We start from the raw sequence: 22195 nt of genomic DNA, 5'->3' as shown, positions 1-22195 counted from the left end.
TATAGGATCTCATTTCATGGCATGGCTGGTCAACATGTTGATCGCAGATTATTTGAACATCAAAAGGACAAAATGTGCATGTTTTTCTTCCAGGCTTTCTTAATGTTATTTCCCCCAGTCACATGTTGCCAATTTATACAAGTCATGGCAAATGATGACACTAAGTAGGGAGGAAAATCCCTGCAATCATAGTGAATGATATCACCTGGAATCGTTTTCTTCAGGGTAAAAGCCTCTGTGTAGGAAGCAGAAGGCAATGTACCAAACTAGTTTGACACGCTGCAGAATTTCACCTTTCTGCATTTCCTCCCTGCTCAGTGCTGGGAAACTTACACAGTATACAGTGTCGATGTTCACCCACAATGCAACTGGTTCAAATGTTGAAGTTGTGCATGACCTGTGGCCGACTGATACAGCAACATGAGCTGTCTCTTTGGGGCTAAATACAAAGCACTTCCTATCAGCTGCGCTGCAGTGAGGAAGAACAAACTTCTTTCTGTCGCTCTTTATTGACTAATGTCTCTTTTAGCACTGCTGATATCACAAGTTTTTGCAAACCTTAAAACAGGAAGTGAGTCAAGCACTGAAACAATTAGTAAGGGGCTGAGCAGGAAGCAAGCAGGAAGTGTACGTGTTTGAAACACACAACAAAAAGTACAATCTTGAATGCGTGTTTTTTGTGCACAGAATAAAACTCCTATGGACCATTGTGGTCATGGGACTTCAGTACTCTCTCGGTTACTCTATGTGGACTATGTTGGTCTTCGTGTCTTTGCCACATGATCCACAAGCTGTGATGTTTTCAGTGACTAAAGATTTTGAGGAATATATACTTTGTCTGTTAGCTTAGCAAGCTATTTTCTGGTTCATGGAGGGTGGTACTGTGTACAGATAATGGTGTGCTGCTGTCAAACAGACAAAAATGAAAATAATTTCCTACATCAGCACCTCTACAGTTTTACTCTCACAGTATAAAGGTTTTTTAGTCAGAAACATTTGTTAGAATGGGTTATGATTTAAATAATGTAAGAAGAACTAACTCTACTCCTGCTGTAGCCGACTAACTCCCTAAAAGTAACTACAACTACCAGCTTCAAAGTTTTGCGTACATTAGTAACACTTGTTGTGTATTCTTGTTTTAATTATGGCCCTGCGATGAGGTGGTGACTTATCCAGGTTGTACACAACCATCCGCCCGAATGCACCTGGATAGGCTTCAGTCAACCCGCCAACCCCTGAGAGGGACAGGCAGTAGAAAATGGATGGATGGATGAATGTTTTAACTATCAAACATACCTACTGTAAATACAAGCTTTAGTGGGCATTGCTTTTGTAGTGTTGCTTCAAAGCCTTGCTCTCTAACTAACCAACTAAAATAACCTAAAGTAACCCTGAAGAAAGTTGTGTGTAAATAGCTCATTATTGAAAATTATTTGGTATCAATCAATCAATGTCAATCAATGTTTATTTATATAGCCCTAAATCACCAGTGTCTCAAAGGGCTGCACAAACCACAACGACATCCTCGGTACAGAGCCCACATAAGGGCAAGGAAAAACTCACACCCAGTGGGACGTCGGTGACAGTGACAATGATGACTATGAGAAACCTTGGACCGGACCGCATATGTGGGCAACCCCCCCTAGGGGACCGAAAGCAATGGATGTCGAGCGGGTCTAATATGATATTGTGAAGTCCAGTCCATAGTGAATCCAACATAACGGTGAGAGTCCAGTTCAAAGTGGATCCAATATAGTAGCGAGAGTCCCGTCCGTAGTGGAGCCAGCAGGAAACCCAAGCAGAGGAGGAACAGCAGCGCAGAGATGTCCCAAACCGATACACAGGCGAGCGGTCTATCCTGAGTCCCGACTCTGGACAGCCAGTACTTCATCCATGGCCACCAGACCTGTGTACCCCCCCTCCACAAGGGAGAGGGGGGCAGAGGAGAAAAATAAAACAAACGGCAGATCAACTGGTCCAAAAAGGGGGTCTATTTAAAGGCTACAGTATAGAAATGAGTTTTAAGATGAGATTTAAATGCTTCTATTGGTATAACTAGCACTTTACATTTTGTATGTATTGTTTTTGTTGATAACTTTACTACAAAGATTTGTAGAATTAGTTTTTTGCCACTAAGTTATGTGCAACATAGTTACCAGCGTTTTTTGTTTTTTTTACTGCTAACTAACTAACTAAACCTATAAAACATCTAATATGAATCAACTTTTGCATAATCATGAATAACTAAATAATTAAAAATAACCATCTACAAAGTTGTATATAAATTGGTTATGCATGTTTTCCACTACTTCCTAAAAAGGTTCCACAAAAGATTTTTATCATTTCATTGTAGTTTTTGCTAAAAACTTATTTCCACTCTACAATGTTTTTTGGGTTTAAGTTATGGGTATTAATGGAAATTAGCTTTGTGGTTTACTATAATAATGATTAATTAACTGAAAATAAGTCAAACTAATCCCTCCACACGGGATATTTGTTCTCATATTTTGCGTTAATAAGCCAGATGTGTAGTTTTTGCTACTAACTTTGTTCCCATCACTCAACGTTTTGAGGAAATAAGTCATGGGTTCTTGCCAATCGTTATCTTCAAAGTTATATGTACTATTCTAAACGGATTTAACATGTATTAAAAAACAAGTAATCCGATACAACTTTTAATGCAAATTGGTTGGAGGTTTGGTACAATTCTAAACTGATTTAACATATATTAAAAACCAACATTGTATATATTCCGTACAATTGACCACTAAATAGTAACACCCGATTACATTTTTCAACTTGTTTAAGTCGGGGTTCAGGTAAATCAATTCATGGTACAATTATATGTGTCACTCCTGCAACATTTGCTATCAAACGGGTTAAACAACAACAACCAACACGTTTGTTTCCATAATGCTTTGTTTAGAATTAATTTTAAATCATGCGCTTTTGTAGCCGTGTGGCAGGATTCTAGGGGAACAATCACAAAAACCCTAAAGCACTGGTTCTCAAATGGGGGTTAGAGATCCCCTGGGGTTATTAGAAAGTATTTCAGCACTAAAATATATCTACAGTTTACACCCAATCGATAAATTAAAATGAACTCGATAAATATGCGTCATCTACAAATTGCCATGTCCCTGTGTGTTTGTTTTATCCGCTTTTAAAGGAGGCGGGACTACTCGCTTAGACAAACAGGACGCACAGACAAAGCCTAGCTACTTGCTAGTAAGAGGCTCCAAGGTAACCAGAATCGGGAGGAAAAATTACATGGGGTAATATTTCTTTCTTAAAACGAATGAGCAACATGAGCCCATTAACAAAGTCGATAGAGCAGTTATGCTGAATTTGTTGGTAAGTGATGGCAACAAAAAAGACAACAAAAACAGATCCACTTTTTCCATCTGGGAAAAAACTGCACTTCAAGTTGTTAAGAATGTATTTGAGTGCAATTTTTGCTAATGAAGATTGAGAGTTCATTTTATTTATTTTTACTTTTTTAGGATGATTACAAGTTTTTAACCTTCCATTTACTGTATTAAAAATGGTAATGAGAAATAAAAGTTGATTGCATTTTGAAAGGTTTACTTGAGTTATTATGTATTATGATTGCATTAGGACTTAATTTGGCATCAAAATAATGCTGACAATATCTTATCAGTATCATCCCGGCCGCTTCAGGTTGAATTTAAAGTTATATTATTGGTTTTTCAATGTCTTAATGGCCTGAAGCCTTCTTATATATTCGACCTGCTTTTAGGGCGTCAACCCTTTTGGATCCTGAGGTCCTCTGGCACTGGCCTTTTATCTTTACCAAGTACCAAAACAAAAGCCCACTGTGAGGTGGCATTTAGGTGGCACTATGGTCCCTACCTGTGGAACAGCTTGCCAGAGAGCCTCAGAACTGCAGAGAGCGTTAACATTTTTCAAAAAAGGCTAAAGACACCTTTTTAATCAAGCTTTTACTAATCATCTGTTTGTTTTATTATGTTACCGTGGTGTTTTTTTTTTATCTTAATCATTAATATTTCTTCTATTATTTTCTCAATATTACATTTTTTATTAACTTTTTAATGTAATATTCATATTTACATATATTTTATCACGTTTTATATACATATATTTTAAATGGCCATAATTTTAGTTATTCTCCAGTGCCATGACATGTCTCTTTTTCTATTGCTATTTGTTTTGTTTTGTACAGCACTTTGTGTTTGCTACTTGCCTGTGCATGAAAAGTGATATATATAAAATAAAGTTTTGATTTGGTTTATTAGCAATAATTTGTGGACCAATATATCGTCCAGAAACACGTATCGGCCCATGCCTAAATAAAGTGATGAAAGTGAGGGCGCATTCATACTTGTGTTTGTCAGCGGACTAAATAATGCTAAGTTAATCATATGCATAAAATTGAGAACCACTGCCATAGTCATGGTGACCGTGCTGTTTCCTTGGCAACTTGAGTCCTGAGAAATCCACTGGCCCACACAGCAGAAAAAAACAAGTCTTAAAGGATTTTTTTTATAGATGTTTACTTTGCCAATAGAGCAAGGAGTTTTTGTGGATGTTAATGTTGCTGCTACTCTGTATTAAACACAAAACCAATACTGGGAAGACACGCCGTCTTGCGGAATGACGTTCTCAATCTTCCCATAAAGTTCCCCTGTTGCTAAATAATTTTCCCCACCATCGGCCGTCATTTGCTTCTGGCCACACATGGCATAAGACTTACCTTTTGTAGCTGCCTGTTAAAGGTGTCTTGTTTATCAAGTTTTGTGTTTTTGTAGTACTCTTGGTATGCCTGCCTGGAATGTGATCCACAGGGCCGGCTGGCAAAACCAGTTCACCATGACGTACTTAATTTTAAACAAACCGACACTTAACCCCGTCAATCTGCGTCAGCTACAGTTGTCACAAGTTCATGTCACTCATGACTTAATGACGCTGACTGCAGCAGTGAGAGACAGGTAATGTTTGGACGCTAACAGGAAGTTCAACTATTTATCTTTGTTAATGATGGGAATCGAATGAGTACCGGTAAAAAAAATTTTAAAGTTCTAAATCAGATGAGGCAATTTATGAGTGAACAAAGAAGTATGTTGGGATTACGAGGACAATGTCGTCTTATTTGTACAATTGGCATGCATGTAGCTTTTATCATCACTGTGGTAGACACAATGTAAGCAAAACACAGGAATAAATAAAACCCATGTTTAGAAACATAAATAAATGATTGTGAGAGGCCTTCAGCAGGACACGGTTCTAGTTAGTCTCCATTAGGACCAGGAAAAAAAGATTTATTGCTGGTCGCCTTTTTGAAAAAGACGAGGGGTCTGAATGTTTGCTTAATCTAATGACAAAGTCCCTAAATGGCAACACTGATCCCTCCTGCTGAGTCATTTTATTCTTTGGCAGACCAGGTGCATATGTGGTCTATTAAGAAGCAGAGTTACAATGCCATGTACTGTGTGGAGTTGTATCGACAAGCTCCTGTGTGTTTACAGACATTATAATATGTTTCTGAGTGGGGGAAAACAGGCAGGGCCCATTGTATTCGTGGCGGGGTGCCACAAATCAATAAATCACATCACATATTCAAATTTGCACAACTCAAGTCCACCATGCAGATCTTATTTGATCAATGTCTCCGCAATTCCTGGTTGTTCTCTTCCAGTGTTTTAAGTCCATTGATCCATCCATTTTCTACCGCTTGTCACTTTCGGGGTCACGGGGGGTGCTGTAGCCTATCTCAGCTGCATTCGGGCGGAAGTCATGTACTATATCACCATTTTCTGAGGGTAGGCGAAAATGTAACATAAGTGAAGTGAAGTGAATTATATTTATATAGCGCTTTTTCTCTAGTGACTCAAAGCGCTTTACATAGTGAAACCCAATATCAAATTTTTTTCATGTTTAAACCGGTGTGGGTGGCACTGGGAGCAGGTAGGTAAAGTGTCTTGCCCAAGGACACAATGGCAGTGACTAGGATGGCGGAAGCGGGGATCGAACCTGCAACCCTCAAGTTGCTGGCACGGCCGTTCTACCAACCGAGCTATACCGCCCCATAATAATTATATCATTTTAAAATATAATTAAATGTGGAAAATATTGTGTGTATATATATATATATATATATATATATATATATATATATATATATATATATATATATATATATATATATATATATATATATATATATACTGTATATATAATATATATATTCAGTATATATATATAGGACAAATGTTTGAAAAACATTGACGTTTTTGGGGCTTCAGTCTATTGCATAATGTTTGAGAAGCTTGGGGTTATTTTACTTTTTTTAAGCATATTTACCATATTTTTTGCCCAAATTACGCATTTTCAAGCATAAAAATGGGCAAATGAACTATAGTACATACAATAGTATTCAGCCATCCATCCATCTTCTTTCGCTTATCCGAGGTCAGGTCACGGAGGCATCAGCCTAAGCAGAGAATTACAATAGTAGTGGCTGCTAAATGTGGCCACCGATTGGTTCAGCCTCAGCCAGCATTACTATATTGAATAAAATAAGTGTAAAAGTGACTATGTGGGTTTTATTTGATGTCTATAGGTCTCGCATACTGTTAAAACCCTATTTACAAAGCTGTTAACAGGTAATGTATTCTGTAGCTATACAAATATTTGATTTATGATTGATAAATTGATAAATCAGTCAAGCGCAGAACCAATTACAAGCCATAAAGGAGGGTTTACTTAAAATAAAGACAGTGGGATGGATCAAATTAATTCAGAAATTAATGTTATTAGACATAATAAAAAACACAAAGCATGATATTGACTTCTAGCGACAGATTGTACAAATGCGCAAAATAAATGGCATAGCAATAAATTGTCCATTTTTGTGCAATCTAAAATACATCGTATTACATAATGAGTCACTATATATAATTTCATTATATATTGTTCTGCCAGAATGTGTATGTCTGACTGCATGACTTGCCATTAGGCCTGGCCTTAAAACATACCTGTATCTATAATTTAGATGAATTAAGATCCATAGCAAAAGCTTTTATCAAAAATGAAAGTCACAATAACAATAATTCCCAATTAATATTTTGGTTAGCTGAAACAACATTCCTCAGTATGATGTAGAGAAGTTGTGTGCATGTTGTGTGTCATTGTTACCTAATTCTTAATGGTGTCTTTTCCTGGCAGCCAACAGCAAGAATGTGAGCTGGCTGCCTGGCCGTGATGGAGATGACGTGGCTGTCATTGTGATCGGGGAAGTGGACGAGCTGACTTCCAAATTCATCGGCTCAGGACTAGGAGAAAAGAAGCCTCCCAGTGCACAATACAACACAATGTAATATAACGTTACGCAATATACGCGAATATACTGCAAAATGCATTTCATAGACTTTCACTATATGCAGGCTTTGTAACACTTTTTTTATTCATTTGCTCCAGAAACCAAACAATTTTGAAGAGCAAAATAAACCCAGAAGTCCCGACTGAGAGAGAAAACGTCCCTCCTCAGACACACGCTGGAATATCTCTTAATTTAAAGGTAGGCAAAGAATAAAATTTAGACAGATCCAAGTACAGTATCTCAATACCCACTGGCCTTATTGTAGCCTCATGTCCTCATGCTCTCAATATAACATCTCAATCCCAATATAAGACTATCCGACCTAATGTGCAAAGTGTATATTTGGGTTTAACCAGACTCTGCCACAAGTTCAAAACACTCGTACCGACTTAAAGGCAGTATTTTAAGTTCAAATTATTGCATGGCCTTGAGATATTTTAGGATGCGTGTTTTGTGTAACTGCTGATTTTAGACTCTTTTGTTGGGAGGTTCCCTTCAAGTACTCCGGCTTCCTCCCATCTCCAAAGACATGCACCTTGGGATAGGTTGATTGGCAACACTAAATTGACCCTAGTGTGTTAATGTCAGTGTGAATGTTGTCCGTGACTATCTGTGTTTGCCCTGTGATGAGGTGACAACTTGTCCAGATTGTACACCGCCTTCCGCCCAAGTGCAGCTGGGATAGGCTCCAGCACCGCCCGCGAACCCGACAGGGACAAGCGGTATAAAATGGATGGATGTATTGTTGGGAGGTACATCCTTGTTCACCATATCTGGTGCATGGTGTGCACGATTTGTTGGGAATTTGACTACGCTGGACAGTCAGAGTTGCTTTTTAGAAAATTAATCTTTAGAAATTAATCAGTATGATCTTTATAAATCTTTATAAAAACTGCAATAGGATATTGTTGTTTTTTAAAACATTATTAATGTAATTGTTTTATCTTACTATTCTTTTGTTCATAACAAATATACTAGCACATTTTAATAATAGTTTTAGTAGAACAGTACAGTAATAGTACAATAGTGTTATGAATAATTTTATATAATTTATTTTAGTGCAATATTACCTACTGCCGAAATTTGTACTAGTTGTTTTATTAATAGTTTTAATAGTTGCATTTATTCATAGTACAATTATGGTGATTTATTATTGTTTTATTTTGATATTTGTAATAATATTATTTGATGTTAATGTAACTTATTTTGATAATGATTTGTTATAGTTTGTATTTGTAATTATTTCACTAATGCTTGAAATAACTGAATAAATTACCAATGCTGTACATAGCAAAGAGTGTGCAGTGGGAGTATCAATGAACCTGACAACAGCATTCAATACAATTACTCATAATAATTATCTAAATTAACATATTTAAACCTTTGGCATTGGAGGGTTGTTTTAAAACTTAGTGAAAAACTATTTACTGAAAAGGTGAAGTTCATAGAAGACACATCTTGATGTCTTGATATATTATAGTGCAGGGGTCCCCAACGCGGTGCCCGCGGGCACCAGGTCGCCCGTAAGGACCAGATGAGTCGCCCGCCCGCTGGCCTGTTCTAAAAATAGGTCAAATAGCAGCACCTACCAGTGAGCTGCCTCTATTTTTTAAATTGTATTTATTTACTAGCAAGCTGGTCTCGCTTTGCTCGACATTTTTAATTCTAAGAGAGACAAAACTCAAATAGAATTTGAAAATCCAAGAAAATATTTTAAAGACTTGGTCGTCACCTGTTTAAATAAATTCACTTATTTTTTTACTTTGCTTCTTATATCTTTCAGAAAGACAATTTTAGAGAAAAAATACAACCTTAAAAATTATTTTAGGATTTTTAAAAACATTTACCTTTTTACCTTTCAAATTCATTCCTCTTCTTTCCTGACAATTTAAAATTTAAAGCCCACCAGGCTGCACCAAACTTTTGGTGCATTGTAGACACAGAAAAATACAGTGGTGTATGCGCAGCAGCTATGAAAATTGCAAGCCTGTTTGGTTCAACTTATCTTTGTGAATCAGCCTTTTCTGACATGAACTTCATCAAGACCAAACACAGAACACGCCTCACTGATGCACATCTGCAAGACTCAGAGTTGCAGTGTCAAGTTACACACCAGAGTACAACCCACTAGTTAACAGCATGCAATGCCAGGCTTCCCACTAACTGACAAAGAAATGGATAACAGATTTGGTGTCCAGTTCAAAGTGTGACATGATTTATTTAAAACATTTGACAGTTGACTTTTGTAATTCACATGAGTTATTATTTGCACAAATCAATCAATGTTTACTTATATAGCCCTAAATCACTAGTGTCTCAAAGGGCTGCACAAATCACTACGACATCCTCGGTAGGCCCACATAAGGGCAAGGAAAACTCACACCCAGTGGGACATCGGTGACAATAATGACCCAGTGGGACGTCGATGACAATGATGACTATGAGAACCTTGGAGAAGAGGAAAGCAATGGATGTCGAGCGGATCTAACATGATACTGTGAAAGTTCAATCCATAATGGATCCAACACAGTCGCGAGAGTCCAGTCCAAAGCGGATCCAACACAGCAGCGAGAGTCCCGTTCACAGCGGAGCCAGCAGGAAACAAGTTACACCGTGTCAAGCGGAGGCGGATCAGCAGCGCAGAGATGTCCCCAGCCGATACACAGGCAAGCAGTACATAGAAGAAAAAGAAAAGAAACGGCAGATCAACTGGTCTAAAAAGGGAGTCTATTTAAAGGCTAGAGTATACAAATGAGTTTTAAGGTGAGACTTAAATGCTTCTACTGAGGTGGCATCTCGAACTGTTACCGGGAGGGCATTCCAGAGTACTGGAGCCCGAACGGAAAACGCTCTATAGCCCGCAGACTTTTTTTGGGCTTTGGGAATCACTAATAAGCCGGAGTCCTTTGAACGCAGATTTCTTGCCGGGACATATGGTACAATACAATCGGAAAGATAGGATGGAGCTAGACCGTGTAGTATTTTATACGTAAGTAGTAAAACCTTAAAGTCACATCTTAACTGCACAGGAAGCCAGTGCAGGTGAGCCAGTACAGGCGTAATGTGATCAAACTTTCTTGTTCTTGTCAAAAGTCTAGCAGCCGCATTTTGTACCAACTGTAATCTTTTAATGCTAGACATGGGGAGACCCGAAAATAATATGTTACAGTAGTCGAGGCGAGACGTAACAAACGCATGGATAATGATCTCAGCGTCTTTAGTGGACAAAATGGAGCAAATTTTAGCGATATTACGGAGATGAAAGAAGGCCGTTTTAGTAACGCTTTTAATGTGTGCCTCAAAGGAGAGAGTTGGGTCAAAGATAATACCCAGATTCTTTAACGCGTCGCCTTGTTTAATTGTTTGGTTGTCAAATGTTAGAGTTGTATTATTAAATAGAGTTCGGTGTCTAGCAGGGCCGATAATCAGCATTTCCGTTTTTTTGGCGTTGAGTTGCAAAAATTTAGCGGACATCCATTGTTTAATTTCATTAAGACACGCCTCCAGCTGACTACAATCCGGCGTGTTGGTCAGCTTAACATGGTGCAAAGTAATTCATGATTTGTTAAAAAATGTTAGAGGCTAGCTCGTTAAAATGGGATATTGTGATTTCACAAGACTGTCTTAGAAGTGATCATTTGAAAATGTTCAATTTGAAAAATGTGCACTTAGAGAAAATATTTAAAAAAAAGTGTTGCATATGGATATTTATCTGTTCCTATATATATTTATTGTGAGAAATCATTAAGATGATAATTTTTTTTTTCGCAAAGATAAATATAATTAATTATTAATAATAACATAGAGTTAAAGGTAAATTGAGCAAACTGGCTATTTCTGGCAATTTATTTAAGTGTGTATCAAACTGGTAGACCTTCGCATTAATCAGTACCCAAGAAGTAGCTCTTGGTTTCAAAAAGGTTGGTGACCCCTGTTATAGTGTATACCCCGGCGGTCAATACTGGGACTAAAACTGCTTATCCAAAATATTAAGGACATGTGTCAGGTCAGAAAATACTTTTTTATTATAATTTGAAAATGACAATACTGCATTTTGTTCCCGGGAAATTGCAAAGGGGCCAATCAGAGTTGTAGTGGAAATTAAAAACAAATTCTGGTAAAAAGTTGGTGTCGTGAAAACAGACTTTATGTAATCCTGAGTAAAACAGAAATGTTATTTAGTAATAGAACACAGATACAATATTAGCAGGGTACATTCAGACACATTTTAGGGATTATAGTAATAGAATGAGCTGGAAAGCTCAGATTAACAAAACTAAAAAAGCACTCCAAGAGCTCAGACCTCTGCCAGGCCCTACTTCACCAGAGTGAAAGAAATTCTGAGTAGGACGGGGATCCGGAAACACAACAAAATGTAATCAGTTTAATCTTATCCTTTTTCTGATATTTCCAGAAAGGTAGATGAAAATCTGCCCATAACCTCTTGAACTCTCTATGGATTAATGAAAGAAACAGAGTTACCACTCTTGTCTGTCTCTATTATCTTTGTCTCTGTGGGGCCTCTGGCATACTCGGAAAAGCGTAAAAATGACCTGGATCATGCTCCAAATCTAATCAGTTGTTTCTTATAGCATTTAGGATATTTCCTGAAAGTTTTATGAAAATCTGATCATAACACTTTGAGATATTTTGGTAATGAACTGGCAGACATATGGCAATAGCGACAAGAAACACTTAATTCACTGCATACTTTTCACTGGTCTAACCCTATCTAAGCTATTGTGTGGTGATATGGGGAAGTAACTATAAAAGTAGACTTCACTTAGTAACTGCAATTCAAAAAAGGGATGGTAAAATAATGATAATGCTGGACACAAACCCTTTTTTTTCGTTTTAAGTCACAGATATTATAATTTTCTAATCTGGTACATACAGTAGACATCTGAAATCATGCACAAAGCAATCAACAACCTGCTACCCAATTAGGTTAACATTTATTGTCAACAAATGAAAATAAATATCACCATATGACGAAACTAATTGTGCACTAAATGTATTGCATGTGTTTATTATAACTGAATAAGATCGATTCAAACTCTTAATTTTACTATCACATTTGCTAACCACAGGACCCTCAACAAACTACAAGTTAATATTTATGATTAAATGTATTCATTTTCCAACTTTTTCCTAACACTTAACACACTTGTGTCTTCCCAGCAGGGGAAATGTGAGAAGAGCACTTTACTCCCCCTGCCGGTGACTTTACGCGTTGACGTGACGTCATCACCAGCCCAGTGCTTAGTTTACGTCACAGCTGCCCACTCACCCTTCGTGTAATGTCTTCGTTGCACCCACAGGTGTCAGTGAGTGAGCATTCATCAGTATCCTCACCTGTTCCGGAGGTGCTTTAAAGTCATCTTTTTGATGAAATATGCACAAATATAAGCTTTTAACCTAGAACAGTTACATTTTATTTGTATATGCTAGGAATATATTTTTTTTTAGGTCATTCCCACTTGCTAATGAGTAACAGGAAGCAGGTGTCCCCTCACTCGCCACCTCTTTCCGTATCACGTTTCTCCCAACATTCCTTTGCCTGAGTTCTAACAAGAGCCTCAGTAGCTCATGTCTACACAGATTAACTCAACTGCTCCCCAATGAAAGTCGGGGTTGTTGTACTCTCGCACATCACACCCTCATATTTAAAAAGCTTGTATGCGTGCATGTGAGTGCAGGTGACACAAATGGAGTCAAAATAAGCTGAACTGCAAGCGGAGAGGTGGAATATGTAGGCCGCCTGAGAACAGATGGTTGATAAACTTGATCAGGGAATTAGAGGGACGTGTCATTCGCAGATGGATGGGATTGCGGGAACGTCTCCAGAGGTTTTGGGCGAGTCCAGCTCTCGTCTGTTCTCAGGCTTTTTTTGCCACAGAGGCAAACTCATTCATTTGTTCCTTTCCACTGCAGCACATTTCTTAGCAACTCCGCCTGCTGTGGACGGACACAAAAGATGCTCTACTAAAACAAGAGGAACTGTTAGGATCAAACACAATCCATCCCGATTTGTTCAAATTAAAAAAAAACATGTTCGTCTGAAAACAATGAAAATTTAAAAATTCTGTTCCGGGGTCAAGCTGGGGGCTATCATACAACATTTCAATGTATGTTTTCAGTACCATTTTTACATTCTTAAGTGCAATACAAGTGTAAAAAGAAAATATAGAAAATAGTGAAGTGAATTATATTTACAGAGCACTTTTTCTCTAGTGATTCAAAGCGCTTTACATGGTGAAACCCATTATCACCATTCTTAAGCTACCTTTTAGACCAGGTTGGGTGGCACTTGGAGCAGGTGGCTAAAGTGTCTTGCCCAAGGACACAACAGCAGTGACTACGATGGCGGCACTTTTTTGTAAAAAATACAAACTTTAAAAGATGGGTTTGAAAATTCAAGGACCTCTACTGTCATACCAGCACACATGAAACGGCACATAATTTAAAATCCGAGGTCCCAGATTTTTCCCAAAAAGCTCCACAAGAACAACGGTATGATAAAATGAAATAACGCTAGGTTTAAGAGAGTGGAAATTGAGGCTTGTTAAAGGTGCGCATTTTTAATTCCCATGCAAGTGGAAAAATATGTTAACCACTATATAATGTAGTATACTAAGCAAAAGTAAACTAAAACTACCCATAATGAAGACATTGTGTTTAAAGGAGCGAAAAGAGAGGCTTACCTCTTATTCTTAAAGCCAATCTAATCCAACTTTATAGAGCATTTAAAAAAAACAGTGGACCAAAGTGTTGTACAGAATAAATAATAAAAGGCAAGACAACAAGATACAGTTGAAAAAAACATCTACACTGAAATTTAGGATTTAAAAAGTAACTCAAATAAACCACAATGAAAGCAAATCATATGGAATCAATAAAAATGACTAAAACAAGTAATATACAATGATAAATAGATAGTACTTTATTGATTCCTTCAGGAGAGTTCCCTCAGGAAAATTAAAAGATGGCAAACAAGTTGAGAAGAAATCAAGTTACAATGTAGTACATCACATATTTGCAGTTTTACATTTCAACAAGTACGGAAAAGGAGTGGGAAGAAGCAAAGCTTATGTAATCTTACCCCATCCTACTGTTTGTCTGGGAGGTAAACTTCTTCAGGCAAATCCTAAATACAACCGATTTGTAATATGTATTACATTGTTTTTTTAATTACATCTGCCAAGATGTTATGTGTTTGTCTGGGTTTTTAACTAGGTTTTTAAGTTAGCTATTTAGTTAGCAGCATAACTTAAAGAGTTATGAGAGGATTTTGATAAAACATTTTTTAGAAAAATTTCTGAAATCGCATGAGGAACTTTGGTTGGATAAAAGGTTTTTACTTTGTTATTTTAAGGGGGAACTGTGCTTTTTTCTTTTTCATTTTGCCCATCCTTCACAATCCTTATGTTAGACAAGCACACTTTTCTTGTTTAATTTAATGCATTCTAACTAGGAAATAAACATTAGCAAAAGTCTGCCGACAATGGAAATGGCTTATTCTGCGTATAAAGCGCTTCAAAAAAAACATCCAAACACCTCTATTAAGGTGTTATACAAACACCGTAAGTATATATGTAGTGTAACAGCAGGCACATTCATGATAACATGTAATATTTATGTATTTTGCTTATTTGAAGCATACAGTGGGGCAAAAAAGTATTTAGTCAGCCATCGATTGTGCAAATTCTCCCACTTAAAATGATGACAGAGGTCTGTAATTTTCATTATAGGTATACTTCAACTGTGAGGGACAGGAGTTCACATTGTAGGAACTTTAAAGAATTTATTTGTAAATTATGGTGGAAGATAAGTATTACATTATGTCCTACACAAGTGTATGTACATTTTAGACCACAATTGTATATATTCACACACACACACACTTACATTCATATATATATACATATATATGTATATATATATATATCAGGGTTTCCCACACATTTATTTATTTGTTGCGGCCCGCCATGAAAGAATTACGGCCGCCACAAATAAAAAAATAAATAAATAAATGTTTTTGGTTTTTTTCCCGGCTTTTGACTCGCTCGACCGCTCATAAAAGGAATGGGACTCTGTCTGTGAATGGAACTTGTATTTACATATTATATTAATATGTAAATATTATATAAATATGTGCATAAAGTGTTGTAATTATATTCCAACTCCGCGTTCTTCTTGGTTATCGCCGCCGCCGCAGCCGCACAACCACACCACCACAAATAGATGCCTGACCTGTGGGAAACACTGTATATATATGTATATATATATTAATAACACTTTAATATGGGGAACATATTCACCATTAATTAGTTGGTTATTAACATGCAAATTAGTTACATATTGGCTGTAAATTAGTCAATTTTAAGCACTTAATAATGACTTATTCTGCATGGCCTTATTATACAAGCAATAAGCCATTAAGTAGGAGTCTTCCCTCAAAAACCTCAGAATTATTTCTTATCAGTAACCTTAACCTAAACCTAAACCCTTAAATTTTCCCTCAGTGTCCAAATAACTCTAAATTAAGTCGCAATTAGTTTTTTCTCAATCGTACAGGCCTAGCGTTTAGTCATCATCACATTTTTTTTTCCACTGGTATCACTGATGCTTCTTTGGTAGTCTCACTAAAATAACAAAACAACATTTTGTATTTCTTAATCGCACAACATTTAATTTTGTTGAAATGTATAGGTTCTAATGTAGAATGATTAACAAAGCAACATTTTGTTTTTCTTAATCGCACAACAGTTAATTTTGTTGAAATGTATTGGTTCTAATGTAGAATGACTAGTTCCTGCAAAACACTGTCTTGTTACTGCCGACGCGATTGACGCTGCAGCTCGTTGCGTCCTGATTAGGAGAGACGACGAAGCAAAACTGGGAGCCCTTGCTGATGAAGCTGGCACAAGATCAGCGAGGAAGATTAGCGAGCCAGCTTGATTTCCAAGTCTCCTTATAATTTTCTTCCCACATGCAATTACATTCTTAATCAGTGGTCACTGGTCTGTTTGTGTGCTTACCGTGTGCATCATTAAAATGATGAATCCGGGATTCAAGTGTGCGAATTAGCTGTCAACACTGATTGTCTAATTTCTCTATTCCTTTTTCTGCAGCAAGAGGAGAAGTCAGCCTGTGAGGCCGAGGAAAATGCCCAACTCTCTGTCAACCCCAAGCTTCCCAAGAGATCCAACGCCATTGTGAGGCCGGCGTCCACAAACGTGGCGCCGAGCCCCGTCAACACAAGACCCGGGGTCACAAATCTGAGGCAGGCCAGCTCGGCGCCAACTCCTCGACTCCCCAGCGACGTCGTCAAAGCGGACTGTGGGACAACGTCAGCCACCAAAGGGGCCTTGCAGTCACAAGGCCCTGCCAAGATTAAGGAGCCTCAGCAAGCTAAAGGTGGGTGAGCGTTGCATCATGGGAAAGGGCACTAGGGTCGCATCACACATCGCTTTAGAGATGATGTCATATTGGATGGGTTGTCATGATGTAAAAACACAAAATATGATGCTGTTAATGAAATGAGGATTTTTCTAATTGAATATAATATTTGAGTTGAATGTTATATTAATGATAATAGTAAACTAAAATAATATTGTATAATGTAGTTCTGGTATTTGTCTATTAATATTTATTGTACATTAATATTTATCAATATATATTTTGTATCTAATCAACATTTAATTTGATTTATTTTAGTTTTTTATTGAAAAAAACCTGATCATAATCAATGGTGCATTTTATTAACTTATCATTTACATTTTTGATTCTACAGTATTATTGTGTATTGTGTATATTAAAATCTTAACACATTTATCAAATATTAGTTTTTTCTATAATTATATACATTTTATTTCATTGCAACCAGTCAATGTTACATTTTATTAAATTATTTAAATTTCAGATTCTACAATCTTCATAAACTATGGACTGAATATAGACACATTATAGGTTAAAATGTTAATATATGTATTAAATATTAACTGCTTTGTGGCACAAAAAATTAAGGAAAAGAAACATGTTTATTATTTGTTTTGAAATATTTTATATTCAAAATACCATTACCAGTATGAATAATACGCACTTGTATTTAACAAAAACATTTTAGTTCTTTTCATTAATTATTTTTACTGATTGAGAGAAATCAGCCTTTTAGTGAGGTATGTGGTGGCCATTTTGGCTCCAGTTTAAATTACCAATTGTGGTTCCTTGCCTTAGAAAGGCTGCATTGTTCTCTCAGTCGCATACGAAGAAATGTGTGACGTCCTACTAATGATGGCAGACATCCTTCAATTTAAGTTCTTTTTTTACAATGGGCATAGCCAAGACACATTTTCCAACATGTCTGCCACAATATATTTTCCATCCATTCTTTGTTGTCTCACAAAGGCGGAAGATAGAAAACACGGAAAGTGGATGAAAAAGTGTGAATGTGTAAACATGACGTCACTTGCTGCGTCTCCACTGGACCAAACAATATGACTCAGGCTTGAAAAGTTTTGCTGTGCTGCAGCTGGAGAAGGATTTATTTCCTATTTACCAGCTAATGTGCTGGCCAAACAGTACCTCAGTCCCCTGGAATCTTTATGGAGTGGCAAAATCAGAAGAGGCCAGCCTGGAGGAGGGAAAAATGTGAATACGACTGATTTGTGACATTGCAATAGTCTTTTGGTGGTGGTGTTGTTGTTGTTGTCATGGCTGCACATATTTATTTATGCACGTCTAAAAATAGTAGTTCCTCTATGAATTGTGTGGGAATGTCAAACAAATGCGAACTTTTAAAGGCCCCAATTCTGCAAAATTTACTTTTTAATGGATAATATGACACTGAGAGCAGAGCATCCCAAATCTGGAACAATTCATAAGTGTCAAGCTTGGTGGCAGCTATTCTCAAATTAATCAACAAACTGACCGAAATAAATAGCCATAGGTTAAACGTGAGTTTAATAGGTATTAGGGAGGGAATGGTTTATGAAAAAAATCTCCACTCATCAGTTGACTTGACTCGATTCAAAGCTCGTGTGTTGTTCGTGTCTGTTTTTTTCCTTTGTGTTAGTAATCAGTTTGGAGTGTAAGGCCTTAGGAGTTTTGCATTAATGAAATTACAGACAGAATTGGGAAATAAAAACTATTAAACGGGGAAAATTGCAAAAATTAGCTTCAAAATGTGGGCGGCCCTGCATTAGCATGGTAATGTTACCTACAGAAGACTGAAAACAATTTTGTATTGCATAGTGTGTGTTTTGGTAGCATCTTCATCCCCAATTATTTTTGTGCAGATTTTGAAGAAATGTGCGTATTTCGTCCTGTCAAGCCCAAAGCACATTAAACTACTTATGGGGAAATTGGATTTGCAAAAAATAAGGTTACATGGTAAGGTTATCAATTTTGTCCATTTTTCAATTATAATTATTTTTTTAATTTGTTTAGTTTTGGTTTTATTTTGAAAAATGACTGAATAAATGGGGCTTCACGGTGGAAGAGGGGTTAGTGCATCTGCCTCACAATACGAAGTTCCTGCAGTCCTGGGTTCAAATCCAGGCTCGGGATCTTTCTGTGTGGAGTTTGCATATTCTCCCCGTGAATGCGTGGGTTCCCTCCGGGTACTGCGGCTTCGTCCCACTTCCAAAGACATGCACCTGGGGATAGGTTGATTGGCAACACTAAATTGGCCCTAGTGTGTGAATGTGAGTGTGAATGTGGTCTGTCTATCTGTGTTGGCCCTGCAATGAGGTGGCGACTTGTCCAGGGTGTACCCCGCCTTCCGCCCGATTGTAGCTGAGATAGGCGCCAGCGCCCCCTGCGACCCCAAAAGGGAATAAGCGGTAGAAAATGGATGGATGGATGGACTGAATAAATGATATACAGATTAGTCAGTTACAGATATGGCAGCTGTTCATTTTATCAATGTCTTTTTTTTTTAGCAAGTAGACTAACCAGCATGCTTTTGCTGTTCATATGGGACTGTAATGTTAGGACTGTGGCTCACATAGCTAAATTTTGTATCTTAATGTCCCACTCCTTAATGTTACATTGGTGTATATGGATTCCATTCCGCTGGACAAGTGCTGATTTACAGTTTCTATGTATAGTTATAAGTAAATATAGTGCACAATAGTTGTTGCAGACATTAACAGACACACCATGGTATGTTCCTAGTACTGGGGTTTATTAAAAGTCACTATTTTTCAACTTACTTTATAAGTTGAAAAATAGTATAATATGGGAGGGACCGTTATGACAGCACTTCAAAAAGATCCTGCAGTACCATTTAACAGTAACCTCAGGTGTCCTCTGTTTAGCAGAAGTCCGCTCTTCTTCTAACCCAGTGATTCTCAAACTGTCTCTATCTAGTGGGACGCCAAGTAAATAATTCAATATCGGGATGTTACGATGCCAATACGGCACTTTTTGGAGGTATAAGTGTCAGGGAGTATATTTAATTACATTTCCGATACCATACCAATATGTAATTTGTAGGAAACCTCCGGTGTAAGACCTAAATAGAGCGCACACAAACCAGTAAGTCTGTTAGAATGTTAAAGTTGCGAAACTGATATGACTTCATCTCTGTTCCCCGGAAATGGAAGACCAAAACACTAATGGAGGACTGTGCTACCAAAGCAAACATCATGACGACGGTGTGACATAATTACAAACTTGAGCAGCCAAGAAGTCGCACGGCAACATGAACATTTTGCTGTACCTCTGTTTCAAGGGGTGGGACACGTGTATAATGTTTCAGTCCAAGCAACTTAAAGGAGAATTGCATTTTTTTGGAACGTTGCCTATCATTCACAATCATTATAAAAGACATGACGACAGATGTATTTTTTCCAGTGCATTCTAAAAATTAAATAAACTTAACTAAAAGTCCGATTACAACGGAGCCAATAGGAGGTCCTCTACTCCACCCATACAACCCAATAAATAACCATCTAAAAAGCGCCAACAATACTCAGTTTACATTTCGGGACTTTAATATTACCCAAGTATTAGTAATATTGTTATTATAAGAGCTAACACAGACAAACTATTAAAGCAGTGCCCTGATCACAAGCTTGTGTGCCTATGTTTTCATAATCGAGTGGTCAGCTGTTTCCTCACTTCCCTGCTCATGAAAGTTTACTCTACATCATAAATCCTGCCTCATCTGGATAGTAGAAGGACAGGGATGTATTCCGAAGAGTTGATCAACTTTGGCATCCAATTTATACATGGAAATGGCGAGAACAACACAAAAAACCTTGGTCTGCGCTTGGTTCCATTCCCCCTTTTTTGTGAGGATTGGGAATCATTCTTCATTAAAACGGGAATACAACAAAATTCTATCAGTCAGCATCCTGATGACAGCAGACCTTGTACAATAAGTGATTACTATGTTTGTTGGCTCTCATGAAGTCTGCAGTAATCAGTAATGTTGTTGGAAAAAACAATGTTGTGATGGGTTTCTGAAATTATTGCGCCGTGTTTGCTTCAAATGATCAAAATACATAAATATGAAATGTTTTTATAAATGTGTCCATTACTACTTCACATATAATGCTAACCACACGTGTATAAAACCCTAATGGAGGTGTTTGGAGGTTTTTCTAAGGGCTTAATGAGCATAATAAAGCAACTCCCATTGGCTCCATTGTAAGCGGACGTTTGATCTCATGTATTTACTATTTAGAATGCATAAAAAAGAAAAACACATGTTTGTCTTACATAAGGGTTGTGAATAATAGTCAAAATTCCAAAAATAAGTGAAGTTCCCCTTTAATGAAGCACTTGAATGCCCGCCATGCAGACGCACACAATGACATCACCACAGCTAAAGCTAAGGAGGCAGGACAAAAACAGCAATCTTTGACCGTTTCATTCCAGCAAAAAAAAATGTTTTCCTGAAAAAAGCCCAACATGGAGCCGAAATTTGCATTAAAGTAAATTCTTAGTATTGGAGGATCAATGTGAACAATGTGGAATTTCGCAGCTTGCTTAGTCATAAATACATGATCGAAACAGCCCTTCCCGGCCTATATAAGATTGTTAGCGAACTCATCTTCACAAGACAAGATATTTGGAGCGGTGATGTCACATCTTTCAGTGATAATCTTACCAGCACATTGGGTCCTATCTAGAAAATGCCTTCCAAAGCATCTTAAATAATGGTAAACTATCTTCAATTTCAGGGGGCGATACCCCTGAACCCCCAAAATGGCCCCCTTGAGCCCATCTCAGTGATATTTTCAATTCCTTTACCTCACTGGGATCCCCGATTTAAATTTCTCTCCTAGTGGCTGTGTGCCACATAGGGGTGACATTAAAGCTCGCTGATTGCAGGCTTATTCAGCGATATGATGACAGCATTTTGACATTATTTGTTTTTTTTTGTTCAATCTGTAGCGCGCAGTTTCTTTGTTCAATACATATATAAATTGGATGACCTAGCCCAAACAACTGTGATAAAACAGCAGCCATTTGTTTTTGTTTTTAATTTAAAGACAAAACTCATCCAAAACTAATTGTGTTAGTGTAAGTTTGAAATTAGCACCATCCAGTGGAAAACAATGATATTGTAGGGGAGGGATGGGGAAAAATCCAGTAGGAAAGAATGTCTGTTTCTATTAGATCCCTCTGCTGAAAGAACGCTTAACCTGCATCACAATCATGTATAACTTGTATCAACAACAGAGGCTCATTTTAGCAACTTCAAAGCATAGAAAGTCAATTAGATGAGTTGCCCCATTACCGCCTAAATATTAAATAAATTGCTAATAAATAAAAAAAAGTGGTGTTCCTCACTTCACAGTAAATCCTTCATCTTTTCTA

At 37.3% G+C, this 22195-nt stretch overlaps 1 protein-coding gene across 2 annotated transcripts in view; it reads left to right on the top strand.

Annotated features, from left to right (window-relative positions):
- Window positions 1–22195, top strand: part of zgc:100829 (uncharacterized protein LOC445149 homolog) — a 41526-nt gene that overhangs the window by 2894 nt on the left and 16437 nt on the right. The window contains exons 3-5 of one of the 2 annotated variants that reach the window (XM_061898496.1): window positions 7207–7354; window positions 7459–7558; window positions 16495–16780. In XM_061898496.1, the coding sequence (XP_061754480.1) occupies window positions 7207–7354; window positions 7459–7558; window positions 16495–16780 (534 nt within the window). Of the gene's footprint in view, window positions 1–7206; window positions 7355–7458; window positions 7559–16494; window positions 16785–22195 lie in introns of both variants that reach the window. The other variant, XM_061898497.1, reaches the window with a different exon arrangement.

This window comes from Nerophis ophidion, linkage group LG04 (genome assembly GCF_033978795.1).
Source record: "Nerophis ophidion isolate RoL-2023_Sa linkage group LG04, RoL_Noph_v1.0, whole genome shotgun sequence".
NCBI lineage: Eukaryota > Metazoa > Chordata > Actinopteri > Syngnathiformes > Syngnathidae > Nerophis > Nerophis ophidion.
The sequence above is the reverse complement of the archived record's forward strand: the minus strand, read 5'-3'. Positions and strand labels throughout refer to the sequence as shown.